This window comes from Tamandua tetradactyla, chromosome 1, assembly GCF_023851605.1.
Source record: "Tamandua tetradactyla isolate mTamTet1 chromosome 1, mTamTet1.pri, whole genome shotgun sequence".
NCBI lineage: Eukaryota > Metazoa > Chordata > Mammalia > Pilosa > Myrmecophagidae > Tamandua > Tamandua tetradactyla.
In genome coordinates, this window is record NC_135327.1 from 92828120 (window position 1) to 92843425 (window position 15306).

Sequence of the window (15306 nt, forward strand, 5' to 3'; positions counted from 1 at the left end):
AGGAAAATACTTTCTAACAGAGGGAATTTGAACTCTGAGTCATCAAATTCTAAAACCTCCTTTATTTCTCTCTCCCTACAGAGTCTGTTAACTATTATATGCACACAAGTGCTCAAAATGCTGTGACTAACAATTGAAACATTTTAAAAATGCTGACACCAGGTTACCTGGTAAAGAGATACAGGTAGGTTTATTAAACATAAATCCATCAGTGTTTATCTAAACATACCAAATCAGAAAGGAAGGCATGATAATCTAGTAATAGAAAAACTTAATCACTTCAGTTGCCAAGACTTGGGATGCCAATAGGTGCCTCAAACTCCAGGGCAGAGCTAAGAAGTACAATGTTGGCTAATAGGTATGTTCTACAGTATCACTTTAAAAAAGAAATCATTTATTTCTGGGGTCTGAGTTTATGTCACGCTGCTCTTTGCTCCTTCTATAAACAAGTAACAGAATTCTAACTTATTAATACTCATCAGTCTAAAATTAATGACTTAGAAATCTGAAAATATACCCACTCTCCTAAGTAAAGTAATGTTGCATTTTGAACTAAAACTAACATAGCTTGTTTTGTTCAGTACCATAAACACTTTTACTTTCTTCAAAGAATTATCTGACTTAGGAGATCAGGTACTTCCCATTCAATACAGGAATTCTATGATTAAAGGGAAATTTGGTTTCTTAGCTTAAGCACAACATTCACACAGTATGGTACTCAAAGCACTGTTTGGGTATTAAGGTATTACCAAAAAAAGTTTGGCCAGCTATTTCTGAATAAGAATTACTACCAGGAATAAAGCAAGCAGCAGTTTCCTCTAAAGAAAACCAAGTAACAACTGGGTAAAGAAGAAAAGTAATGGTAAAAGAGATAACTAATTACTGTTATTTCCAAAAAAGCAAAGAAAAAACTCCAAAATTACATACTTCAGAAGCAGAGGGAATGGGCCAAAGACAAAATATTGGCATGCTAGAACTTTTTTTAAATAAGAAAATATCTGTACAAGAATAAGACACCACATACAACCACCCATTGTCAAGATTTACTGAGCTCTTAAGATAAATCAAACTGCAAGAAAATGGCCCAATGAACTAAAAGACTTCTATCAACTAAAAAACTGTACTCATACTTAATACCATTTATCTTTATGTACTTTTACACAGTTCCCAATAATGTGATTTAAACAGAAATTTTCTCTATGAAAGAGTACGATGATCTGTGTATTTTATCAATGCAGTGCAGATGTCAATTAGATAATAAATTTCATCATTCTGGAATTTTCAAAACTGGTCATGTGCTTTGTTTAAATGTAGCTCATTATTAGGGGATCTCCATTCTTCCACTCTTCAAGTCAGTAAAGTAAAAATGAGTTAATTTGCAATCTTTTCTTTTAAAGGAATATTCCCATGTCTAACTATATTAATATAAATGATTGCTCTTAAATGTCATTATACCCAATCTTAAAAACATAGTTGTGAACCCTTGAAAAGGTATCTGGCATTTTCATTAACTCACTTAAACTTGAAATAGTTTTGAACTGATACTGCAGATACACTAAGGGTGATCCACAGGATTTTTGGGTGCTACATTCTAATAAAGTATCTATGGGTAAAAACTGAAATGACTACATAACATTGAAAAGAAATTTAACAGCTGCACTAAGAAATCAATACCTTTAGCATGCAACAATTAGCAACATGACTTTTTAAATGTTTAGGCTATCACAAAAAAATCAGTTAATAGAAATCATCATTTATATTTTAATATTTTAATCACAAACACTGCTCCTAAAACACAATCTAGGAACTTATTTATAACCAGATCTAAACAACATATATTAAAGCTATGCTTAAGTCTATTTTTCTGACAAAGATTCAAAGTAAGACAGAACAGTTTTACCTTCTCTTAAACATTCTGGCAAAAAAAAAAAAAGCCAGATCAAAGTAAGATAAGGAGTCAAAATTGGCAATCATTCTATTTATTATGGACAAAGAGTGGCACTGAAGTGAAATCTCAGAACATATTGCTTTCTATATATGCAGGTGTGATCTTATTTGAAAACCGAGTATTTACAAAGGCCCTGGAAAGCTATAGCCAACTTGATAACCCAAGCTTTCAATTTATATTCTGTCTCCCTAATATCCATTGTGAGTACCTTCAGCTAAGCCTTTCAACATCTAATGTGAGTTTATATACTACTTACACTATTCAGTGTTCACATATAGATTTACAAATATTTTATGTGACACTATATAGAATATTACTTATAATTTTTCTAGAATAACAACTTTAATTTTAAATTAAAATTGGAGCATCTGGACTTTTTAAAAACTTTTTCCAATTTCTAAATCATTCTTTTTCGGAAGTCACTGATGGAAACTGAACTTAAAGTAAAAATACTAACTTTCATAAATTTTAACCAAAAAGGGATCACTATAAATAGATTCAAGTAAACGCTATTCTAGACAAATATAATAAATCAAGGAGCACTTGACACTGACAACACTGAACTTTCTTTAAAAACCACAGGTGTGTCTATTGTATCAGCTGATGCGCAGAACCTTGTGATAAAAAGAGGCTAGTTAATAAAATTTGTGAGAGTATGTTACATGATAAAAAAGAACTTAAGCCAACACATTAGTAACGCTAATAAGTAAATCACATCAGAAAAGCAACTTCCAGAATATAAGCAATTACCACAGTTCTAGTAATTCTCTTCCTTTTAGAAGGGAAGACAACAAAATAATTTTTATCACAACAAATACATCAGTAGTAGAAAACAAATGGATAATTCACATTATAAGAGGTTTTTCTTTGGGGATGCAAGTTTACAAAATTGAAAACACTAAGTAAAATGGATTCATATTAAGATTTCATGATAACAGAAAAAATTGAGGGAAGAGTATTTTTCCTTGAGGGAAGAGTATTTTCCATAACTGGTCCAAAAAGCACCTATGAAACTGTGCCATCAGCTGTCACAATGGAGGTTTTGTATTCTTCTGTCAATTGCAGCATAACAAAAGGCATTTCACAGCATAACTTTAGGGAAAATGTTATCTGGTCTAGAACCATACAGAAAGCAACTGAAAACTCTTAATAGATTATAATACACGAATTTTTCTGGGTAGCAGCAGTTGTTCCTATACTTGCCTTTTAAAAAATATGAAACAGAAGCAATAAAGTGGGAGGAAAAGGGAGAATCCGAGAATTAAGACCAAGAGTTGCAGCATTAAATAGAAAAGTAAATATTTAAATATATAAGAGTAAAGGAAACCTTAAGGAAACAGCGCTGTGCAACTTTCAATTGCACCAAGTAAAGTGCACTGCCTAAATATTCACTGATAACATTTTCCCTTATGTTGAAAACACAAAATCTATGTATCAGTATTTCCGATATTTAAAAAAACAAAAAACATCTAATATTGTAGCCCTGGAGTTCTCTTCCAGTTTTTGTTTTTTTTTTTTCTCTTTTCAACCATTCAGATGTACACTGCAGAAATATTTATTCACATAATTTTGCTTAATACATTTCTTTCTACACAAGGCTGAATTTAGCAGTTCCTATAGAATAACATTTTTAATTACAGTTAATAACACATTAATAAATTATAAATTAAAAAATCTTCATATTTGCTTAAAAAATCATTTATCAAATGCTAGCCTCCAGATTATCTGGAAAAGTAAAGATGCAAATTGCTATAAATCTGGCACCCCAATTAAATTCTGATTTTTAAAAGTATATAAAATGTCCCTCAAATTATCCCAAGTTCCATTCCAGAAAATTTTATTTTATCCTTTTCATAAGTTAAGTTTAGCCCCTCCTAAATATTTTGCCCAAGTGTGGAAAAAACTGCCTGAAGATGCAAAGCACAATAAAATAATCTTATGAAAATAAACAAAAAAATACCCGTTAAAACTACGTTATCATAGCTGGCAGCACGTAAAATCAGTAATTCATATATTTTTAAAAGTTGCATAGCTGCAAGATGATTTACTGCTGATTAATTGCTGAGCAGTTTTATTTAAGAAGAAACAATGTATTTAATAAGTTGCAATTCAGAAGACAATCCTAGATTCAATTTATGAAAATATAATTATATAACTTGATTTACTCTTTGGGCTGCATTCCGATCATGTTAAACCCTTGAAAAATATTAATATATTTTAGCTTTCCTATGTAGATGTCTATTTTCCATTCTTGGGGGAAATATGGAAGAACTTGAGATCATGGTCTGCATTCAGAGAATGCTTTACTGCTTGATTACACTTGTTAGTTTCACATTTAAGATCTTAATTTATAAGAAACAAATTATATGATTTTCAATTTAAGAATAAATGAATGTAGAACTATTATGCTGGGGAAAATAAGAGACCCCAAACTAAAAAAAAAAAGAAAAAAGAATCAAAACACAACTAGTTGCGCAGCTCCAGACAACTTAATACAAAGTAAATCAACTTTTAAATCAAGTTAACTTTGGCGTCTGAATATAAAATCTTTATCAATATTACCTATGTAGATGACTACTAAGGGATGTGCAGCATTTTCAAAATCCCTGTGTGTCCTTTATGTGCATGTTTGGTACACTAAGTGCTGTGGTAATTGTCCTCTTCAGCAGGATTTCTTTTTTTTTCCTGTATGATTGTCCATCTCTGTAATACCGAGTCTCACAAAACTCAGATTTCTGGCTGAGTACACCTGTGTTTTTATTTTTATTTTTCCAGAGACAGATGTTCATATCCTCTAGGTTTTTCAAGCATCTTGAATATATAAGAAAACCTGTTTTAAAACAGACACACATAGTTTTAAATAGTGGCCAATAAAAGCAATACAAACCCAAACACAACATCCATTTCCCCATGAACATTCTTTAGTTACTGTAAATTTTCATCCCCTTACTTAACAATTCAAAAAAGTTATAAAATGTATATACTATGGTAGAACATATTAAAGACTTAGAACAATTAAAGTTTATAATAGTCATAAAAATACCTAATACATAGCAGTCATTCCTCCTCCCGGATACAAACTACATGAGAGTATAGAACATAGGCATTAAACAAGCACACATACACAACTTACTTTATTATTTCTCCCCAAAAAACTAAAACCTCAAATTAAAAATAGTAAGCAATTATTCATATGTGGAAGTGTTTCAGAAATGTTGGATTTTGCTGTTACATGTTGCTTTTTAGTGCTTATACAGCACTGGATCCTTGTCAAACCCATACACTTTTAATGTAGGACATCAAAAGGGATCAAAGGAATGTATCATTTGACAAATAAGAGCAGCCAGAAGAGAGGCAAAAATATGAAAGAGTCAAAATACTCCATGTCTCCATGGAGTTTACTTATATAGATATATAATCTATAAAATCTCTTATATATATATATAAAGTCTATATACCATTTACCAGTTTTATAAGTTGCTCTTTAAGCAACTGTAAAATGTTGCTGAAAAAATGACTCTTCAAGACTCACAGGGGATCCCACTTGTTCAGATTTCTGTAGGCAACTGAGGGTTCAACCTGCCTCACGTACTACACTAGTTTCAAACTCAGGTTCTATATACCAAAAAACAAAACAAAACCAAAAAAGGACACAACTGATGTAAAACAGAGATAAGCGAAAATGTTAAGATTCACAGATATGTGCATATTAACTGAGGCAAAATGCACATTCTACATATTCTATAAGCTCTTTTTAACTTCAAAAGAAAAATTTAGCTGATAAGACAGAAAATAAAATTTACCATAAAATTTTACCTCTTACAAGTTTATAAAATCTAAAAGACAAATTTTGCCTACAGGTGAAGGCTTTAAACATATTATGTTGGTATGTAAAATACTAAGATAAAATTTTCCTTTTATTAACATTCTATGTTGGTATGTAAAATACTGAGATAAAATTTTCATTTTATTAACATTGAGTTTTAGTAATTTTCTTAAAAAGCTTCTATAATTTTAGTTGTACATTTAACTTTACTGGCTAAGACATAAGGTGACACTGAAAGCAACCATTCCAAAGCATCCTTACTTCAAAAAAACTTTTTCATAGGGAAAACACACATGCACACATAGTCAAAATACCATCTCATCCATTCCTACATTTCTCTGACAGAGCAATCTTACCCCATATTTCAAATGTGTCGAAGTTTGGTTTGAGTAGCCTAACAATAAAAAACTCCAAATGCTGATGGACTTGATGGACCTTACAATTTACCAAGGTATTCACCATTTCACATGGTGAATTATTTCTGCAACAGTCTTTCTCAAAAAGCTTTTCATTTATTTGAAGATAGCAATTAAATTAACCTTTATTTTTTCAAAGCTAAAATATGCCATTTAATTTACTTCATGGAACTAGGGGGAAAAAGCAATAACCAAGCAAGGATATGAATCCATTCATTAAATATTTTCATATGGTGCAGAATCATGGATAAGGTAAGTCAGCAGAGTAAAATAAAACTTTTATTTGGTTTTAAAATTCAATTCATTTTTAAGCGCACTTCATTATATGCTGAGGAGCATATAATGAATAGTGAATGAATAAATGATTTAAACTGGGTGAATAAATTGATGATGCAATTGTGGAACAAAATCTGCCTAATAATAAATAGCAAGACAGTTTAAGAACACAGTCTTCAGAGCAATACTGCCTGGATCTGAATCCCAGCTCCACCATAAACTATGTAACCTTGATAAATCAAATTTCTTAACTTCTCTATGACTTAATTTCTTCATCTGCACAATGGGAATAGGAATAGTACTGAGCTCAAAAAGTTGTCTTAACAAATGGATTAATAGATATAAGATTCTTAAGAAAAATGCCTGCAACATAAAATGCCATATAAATACTAATTATTATGAATGAATTGAATTATAACATTACATTGCATTATCAAAGAACATACCTGGGAGTTTACGGACAAGAGTATGGAATCTGAGTCCATTTACTAACTGTATAACTTTGGGCTGCTGGTGAACTTGCTCTTAAAAGTCATGGACGTTATAGCCTATCCTGACCTTTAGGTTTCTTACCACTAAAATGAAGTCATGACATGTACTTCACAGGTTTCTTCCATGTCAAATTAACATTAATAAGTGAATGTGTTTAAAAAGTCCTAGACTGTAGAAAGTATTCAACATATGACTCCATTCAGGAATCCAGGAAGTTGTTTTACATTTATTTTTTAATGTGAACATTCTATATCGTAGCCTAACACAGCATCTGCCTGGAATATACACACACAAAAGCCTTGATGAATAAGTGAATGCATAAAAATTATGACTGAGAAGTTTTAATTTAGAACAATACTTTCAAAAGCAATGAAAACAGAAAGAGGAAAAATTACCTATAATACAGGAATCTGATGCTTAATCTGAAGGGTGCTCAGGGCAAGATCTATTTACTTCAAACCATTCATCTATGCAGCTAGAAAGGAACAAAACCAGAAAAACTGAAACATTTATGCTGATTTCTATCATGACAATCAATCAAAATGCTTGCTTTTGACTTTATAGTATCTTTTCAAATGAAAAAAATCAACATTTTCAATTACAGTATCTGGAATATATAAGTAAAAGATAGGAAATATTTATAATATTTTGAATACTCTAAGCAGTTAAGGAAAGAATCTTTAAGTATAAAGAAGAACCATTACCAAAATAGTATCTAGTGAAATATCACTTTACCAATTATTTATAATTAAATCACAGATTCAGACAAATATTATTTTCTTCAAAAGAATTACTCATTTATGGAAACATCAACCTGTTTGTGCCACCAACAAATACAATTAAAGGGAACCCTTACATTTTAAAGCCTTGACAATGACCATCACATTTTTAAAACACTGTATTTATAAGTGATTCTTAAATACGTATTTTAATTGCCCCACTAGGCAATAATACATACACATATATAAATATATCATCACCCATTTGCATTTATAAAACATTTCATAATCTTATTTTCAGAAGTTAAGTATTAGAGTGAATATAATTATCCTCATTCAGATTTGCACAGTCCAAAATCATAGGTATTAACTGTATGTGGCTATTTAAATTTAAATTCATTACTATTAAATAAAAGAAAAATTCAACTTCTCAGTTGCATTAGTCATATTTTAAATGCTCAATAACCCCATGGCCAGTGGCTATCCTATCGGACAGCACAGATGTAGAACATTTCCATCAATGCAGAAAGTGCAATTCCACAATGCAGTAATAGATGATAAAATAAATCTTCAAAAGGATAAGTAACTTCCCCAACAGTTAGTAAGTTAGCCAAGCAGGATTCAAACTGTTCAACATTTTCATCGATGACATGTACCAAACTTGCATATGTCACAAAGCTAGAAGGCATGGCTCATATGCTGAAGGCCAAAATTAGTATTTATCATTATCATATGCAGACAGGTTGGTTCGGGAGGTGACTGTAACAGACAAAATTAAAAGGGAAAAAGGTACATCACCTTATCTATGTGATATTTTTTCAAATATCCAAATTAATTTGTTACCCATTAAGACTTTTGTTCTTCAAATAAACACTGAGCTTATGACATTCTCTTCGGCCTTCTCTCCACTCTACTTACTTGACTCAAGAGCTACCTCGGTTTATTAGAATACAGGCATACCTGGTTTTATTGTGTTTCACTTTACTGTACTTAAGAAGTAATTGTATTTTTTACAATTGAAGGTTTGTGGCAACCCTGCATCAAGCAAGTCCATCAGTGCCATTTTTCCAACAGCTATGTGCTTACTTTTTGTCTCTATGACACATTTCGGTAATTCTGAAAACATTTCAAACTTTTTCATCATCATTATATGTTATGGTGATCAAAGATCTTTGGCATTACTATTCTAAATGTTTTGGGGTACTGTGAACCACACCAATATAAGACAGTGAACTTAATTGATAAATATTTTGTTTATTCTGTCTGACTGCTCTACTCACTTGTGGTTTCCTTGTCTCTCTCATTCTTTTGGGACCTCCCTATTCCCTGAGAGGTGACAATATTGGAATTAGGCCGATTAATAATCCTACAATGGCCTCTAAGTGTTCAAGTGAAAGGAAGAGTCCCATATCTCTCAGGTCAAATCAAAAGCTACAAACGACTAAGCTTAGTGAGGAAGGCATGTTTGAAAGCCGAGACAGGCTGAAACTAGGCCTCTTGCTTTGGCTAAATGCAAACGAAAAGTTCTAGAAGGAAATTAAGAGTACTATTCCAGTGAACACAAGAATGATAAGAAAGTAAAACAGACTTATTACTGATATGGTGAAAGTTTTAATGGTCTGCATAGAAAAATCAAACCAGCCACAATTAATTCCTTAAGCCAAAGTATAATTCAGAGCAAAGCCCTAACTGTTTACAGTGCATGAAGGCAAGAGGTGAACAAGCTACAGAAGAGAAGTCTGAGTGTAGCAGAAGAAGGTACATGAGGTTTTAAGGAGAGAAAGTATATCCATAACATAAAAGTGCAAGGTGAAGCAGCAAGTGCTGATGTAGAAGCTTCAGCAAGTTATTCTGAAGATCTAGCTAAGATAATTGATGAAGATGGTTGTTAGAATTCCCCGGGCCCTCAGCATCCCCCACCCCCACTGCCTCTCATGATGTAGCTAGCCCTTCACATACGTCTCCACACAGCAGTTGTAGACCTCATTCCTGCGATAATTCTTTGACTCAGCATCTACCCTTAGGCAACTGCATCCCTGTGATAAATTCCCTCTCTCAGTGCCCACCAACACCCTGGCACTTACAAACCCACCAAACTATAGCAGCATTTAAATTTTAAACCCCACCAATGAAAAGCCAGCCCCCAACTTTCCACTTGGCCCCCTACTTCTAACCTGACCAACGAAAACCCACCAACTTTCCATGCCCACCAAATCCATGAGTCGCTTATACCCTCACCCAGTCCCTTAGATATAAAAGATCCTGTAATTGCTCTCCCTAGTGGACTCAAGTCTGACTTCAGACCCCCATCATGATGGTGTCTGAATAAATTCCTTCACCTGTGGTCAGTCTGCCTCTCAGCCTTATAATGAATCTAATAGAGTTCCACTAAACAACAGATTTTCAGTGTAGACAAATTGGAAAGAGCCTTCTATTGGAAGAAGATACCATCCAGGACTTCATAGCTAGAGAGAAATCAACACTGGCTTCAAAGCTGCAAAGAATAGGCTGTCTCTTTTTTAGGGGACAATGCAGCTGTGAATTTAAGGTGAAATCAATGCTCATTCACCATTCCACAAATCCTATGAGCCTGAAGAATTATTCAAAATCCACTCTGCCTGTGCCCTGTAAATCAAACAACAAAGCCTGGATGACATGAACACTGGAAGCCCCCTGCTGAGACTTGCTCAGGAAAAAGAATTCTTTCAAAATATGACTGCTCGTTGACAATGTACCTGGTCACCCAAGAGCTCTGATGGAGATGGACAACAAGATGTATGTTGTTTTCATAGCTAACACAATGCCCATTTGGCAGCCCATGGATCAAGGAGTCATTTAGACTTTTAAGTCTTATTATTGAAGAAATACATTTCATAAAATGATAGCTGCCATAGATAGTGATTCCTCTGAAAGGTGTAGATGAAGTACATTGAAAACCTTCTGGAAAGGATTCACCATTCTAGATAACATTAAGAACACTCATGATTCATGGGAGGAAGCCAAAATGTCAATATGAACAGGAGTTTGGAAGATGCTGATTCCAACCCTCATGGATGACTTTAAGCAGTTCTATATTTCAGTGGAGGAAGTCACTACAGATATGGTAGAAATAGCAAGAAAACTGGAATTAGAAGTGAAGTGTGAAGATATGACTAATTACTGCAATCTTTTGATAAAACTTTACTGGATGAGGAATTACTTCGTATGGATAAGCAAAGAAAGCAGTTTTTTGAAATGGAACCTTCTCCCGGTGAAGATGCTGAGAACACTGTTGAAAAGAAAGCAAAGGATTTAAAATATTACATTAACTTAGTTGAGGAAGCTGTGGCAGGGTTTTAGAGGACTGACCCCAATTTTGAAAGAAGTTCAACTATGGGTAAAATGCTATCAAACAGCATTTCTTTCATGAAAGGAGGAGTCAATCAACTTGGCAAACTTCACTACTGACTGTCTTATCTTAAGAAACTGCCACAGCCACCCAACCTTCAGCAATCACCACCCTGATCAGTCAGCAGCCATCAACATAGAGGTAAGACACACACCAGCAAAAAGATTACGACTCACTGAAAGTTCAGATGATGTTCAGCATTTTTTAGCAATAAAGTATTCTTTATTAAAGCACATATATTGTTTTGTTAGATCTAACATTACTGCATAGTTAATACACTACAATATAATATAAATATAACTTTTCTATGTAGTGGGAAACAAAAAACCTCATGTGACTTGCCTTATTGTGGTATTTACTTTATTGCTGCAGTCTGGAACCAAACTTGCAATATCTACGAGGTATGCCTGTACTGTTTTAAAACAAAGTACTGGGAACTATTCAGAATATTCCAGTTGTGTTAGCAACTCATGGTACATCTACATGGTACCTATGCGATCTAAAATGGATACTTTTTATTTTACATACTTTTATTTTACAACCATCCAATTTAAAGTAATCATGAGAAAATAACTGTATAAAAATCCAGATCTCTAGGAAACAAATTGCTGTCAATCCATGTGTGTCCCATTCCAAACTATTTTCATTGTTTATTTAAACTTTCTTCTAATTCCAGCAAGAAATTACCACCTGAATTTGGCACTTTACATATGAACACATTCCATTACTCTATAACTATACATTTATGTACTCCAAACATACAATACTTTTTCCATACTTCAAAATTTTATATAAAAACTACTTGCTTTTATTCACTCAATTTGTTTGAGATCCATGATTGTTAATAAGTAAGGCTCTCATTTGACACTTTCAATTTTGTACCCATTCTTTCGTTAATGAACATTTTCAGTGATGCTATGAACATTCTTACATAGGCTTCTTAGTGCATTACTACTCAGGGTGTGGTTCACAGAAAAGGTGCTGGTCCCCAGCCTATTTGTTACTAGTCAGTCCTCAATGAAATAAAGACCATGTGCCAGAATATAAACTAACTTCATCACTAAGCAGACTGTTTAGTTCAAGGTTTTTTTTTTTCTTTTTTTTTTCATAGCAAGACTTTCTTAATGAAGAAAACATCATGTGATTTACATCCTGGCACAAGCTCCTTATCTTCCCTCCTGCACTTGCACTTTGAGTTAGCACTGTCCTAGATGGCACAAATTCAAGAATTTCTCTAAGCATAAACTTATACCTAGGAGTTGAACTACTGAGTTGCAAGATATATATAACACATAGATAATATTTATTACGATAATACAGTTACTGTCAAGTATACCAATTCACAATTCACTTGGAGTGGCTCAGTATTTATGTTATGTCACATCTTTACTGATACTTGATAGTGGTGTCAGCCTTTTTAATATATTGGCCAATCTGATGGTTTTAATTTTCATTTCCTTAATTACTAAGTGAGTGATCGCATATATTTATTTGCTGCTGGAGTTCCTTTTCTCTGAGTTGAGTGTGAATACTTCTTGCCAAATTTTACATTTTATTTTGCCTTTTTCTCAAAGATTTGCAGAAAGTTATTACTCAGGTATTTAAGTTATAACATAATACACATTTCTGATAAACCTTGCTTTCTACAAAATCAGGCACTAAAATTAACAGGGCTTATGGGGGGGGGAAACAGGTTAAAGGTAAATCACTCAAACCAATGCAGCTCTGTAACTATAACAAGCCATTTTCACAGTCTTAATTAATGTAGTCTTAAAATAAATTTGTAAATGACAACTTCCACAGCATGGTTTTCTTTTTCATGAACGTCTTGATTAATCTTGGCCCTTTGCTCTTTGGTATGTATATATTTAGAATTAACTTGTCAAAAACTAGTTAAGACTTGACTGGAATAGCATTAACTTCATAGATTAATTTGGGGTGAAGTGACATCTTTATGAAATTGAGTCTTCCTAACCACAATTTGCTAATGCATCCAACATTTCTTTCAGATTTTCAATAATATCTTTCAATAGTTTTAAAATTTTCTCTAAAGAAAAGTCTTGCACATCTTTTATAGACATTGTAGTTTCTGTTGCTGTTGGTAATGTTATTATTCTTTTATTTTATTTATTTATTTATTTATTTATTTTTGCATGGGCAGGCACCGGAAATTGAACCCGGGTCTCTGGCATGGCAGGCGAGAACTCTGCCTGCTGAGCCACCGTGGCCCGCCCTGTTATTATTCTTTAAACAACTAGTTTCTTTTCTTACTAGGATAAAGAATGCAACTGATTTCCGTGTGCTGATCTCATGTCTGGCAAACCTGCTGAACTCAATAATTTATCTAATATTTACTCCCGACTTTTGTTTCAAAATCATAAATACACATAATAGAATTTTACTGATAGCTTTCTCACTTTTATTGAGATCATATATAAATCTCCTAATCTTATACTATCTCTGCATTCCTAGCAAAAATTCAATTTGGTCATGAGACATTATTTTAGATGATATTATTGTATTTGGTTTGTTAATTTTTTTGGATTTTTTGCATCTGTGTTCCAAAATAAGAGTAGTTTCTAATTTTCTTTCTTGTACTGTCCTTGTCTAATACTGGTATCAAGTTTATATTATTTTCATAGAATTAGAGGGGAGCTTTCTCCTTTTTTTCTAGCCTTTGGAAGAATTTAAGATCGATACTATGGTACTCCACGATAGAGCTTGATGTCAAAACTGTCTCTTTGGCCTGTTTTTGCTGTTTTACAGGGTTCATCTTACTACTTATAATAGTTATAACTGATTCAATTTTCCGTTTCTTTTTTGCATCATTTTTGATAAAATCTTATTAAGGAAAATTTCCATTTTGTTTAAGTTTTTAAGTTCAAGAGCATAACATTTTTATAGAATTTTCTTATTTCTTAATCTCTGCTGTCTGAAGTCATGGGTCCCTTTTCATTCTTACACTGTTTATTTTCTTCTTCTAGAGGAAAACCCACCAGAAACTTACGTATTTTACTAGCCTTCTTAAACAACCAACTTTTGGCTTGGTGGGTCTCTATTGTATCACTTTTAAATTTCATTATTTTCTGCTCTAATTTTTATTACTTTCTTCCTTCTATTCTCTTTGTGTTTATTCTGTTATTTTTCCAATCTGTTAAGTAAGAAGCTTGCTTTATTCATTTCCAGCCTTTTTTTCCCATTCTAACACAACATTTAGAGTTATTAAGGGTCATTCCAGATAACTCTTAGATTTGACAGGTAGATGTTTTTATTATTCAGTTCTAGGTATTTTCTTAGTTTCAATATGAGCTCTTCTTTGATCCAGAAGTTGTTGAGAAGCATATATATGAGGATGATTTATCTTTTTATCATCAACGTTTAACAGTATTCAGAGAATGTATTCTGTATTGTACCAATTCTTTGTTGCTTGCCAATACTTGGCTTACAGCCTCATATGTTATCAATTTTTATAATGCTCTATGTGTTCATGTAAATAAAATATATTCTCTAAATGCTGGATAGAGATACATATGCACATATCCATTAGATCAAAATTGCTAATTTTATTGCTCAGTTTTTCTAAATCTTCACTCATTCTTTTGTGTGTCTGCTTTACTAAATGACAGGTGGGTTAAAATTTCCCACTATGATAATACATTTGTCAATTTCTTCTAATAAGTCTATAAATATTTTGAGACTGTTTTTAGGTACAATATTATATGACCCTGAAGATTGTATTTTTCCTCCTTATATACTGAGCCTCTGTTCCTAATAATACTTTTTGCTATAGTTTATATTGTCTGATATTAACATAGCTTTGTCAGTTTTAGTTAACATCTGCCTGGATATAGTTTTCTATCCTCTTACTTTCCTATTCTTTTTTTCTTTTTGGATTCTTATGCTTAAGTGTCTTGCTTCTTAACAGTGTATCCCAATCTTTCAATCTATTTTTCAACAGGTAAGTTTGTCTATTTAGATTTATTATATTTACTGATATATTTAGATTTTATTTTGTCCCCTTATTTTGTGGTATTTACTCTGCTTTCTCTATGCTTTCTGCTCCCTCACCCCCATCTTTTAAACAAAATTTTGCCTTTTTGCTTTTATTGGTTTGAAAGTTATGGTTTCTCTATTCTTCTAGTCATTAGCTTACACAGTTTTCTACTTAAATTTTTCCTGTGTTGCTCCAAAAGCAACCAGATGCAGGTGGAATCTCAGCTCAGCCATTTACTAGCATGGGA

The 15306-nt window shown here is 32.7% G+C and overlaps 2 protein-coding genes across 3 annotated transcripts in view; one reads left to right on the forward strand and one right to left on the reverse strand.

The window, feature by feature from the left end:
• NOD1 (nucleotide binding oligomerization domain containing 1) overlaps nucleotides 1-15306 on the forward strand; it is a 173773-nt gene that overhangs the window by 148737 nt on the left and 9730 nt on the right. For both annotated transcript variants that reach the window (XR_013159432.1, XR_013159430.1), the window contains one exon: nucleotides 82-184. The gene's annotated coding sequence lies outside the window, so the exon portion shown is untranslated. The remainder of the gene's footprint in view (nucleotides 1-81; nucleotides 185-15306) is intronic.
• ZNRF2 (zinc and ring finger 2) overlaps nucleotides 3488-15306 on the reverse strand; it is a 125252-nt gene continuing 113433 nt past the window's right edge. The window contains exons 4-5 of the mRNA XM_077120714.1: nucleotides 7354-7433; nucleotides 3488-4778 (exon numbers count right to left, since the gene is read on the reverse strand). Of these exons, the coding sequence (XP_076976829.1) occupies nucleotides 7376-7433 (58 nt within the window). The 3' untranslated portion in view covers nucleotides 3488-4778; nucleotides 7354-7375. The remainder of the gene's footprint in view (nucleotides 4779-7353; nucleotides 7434-15306) is intronic.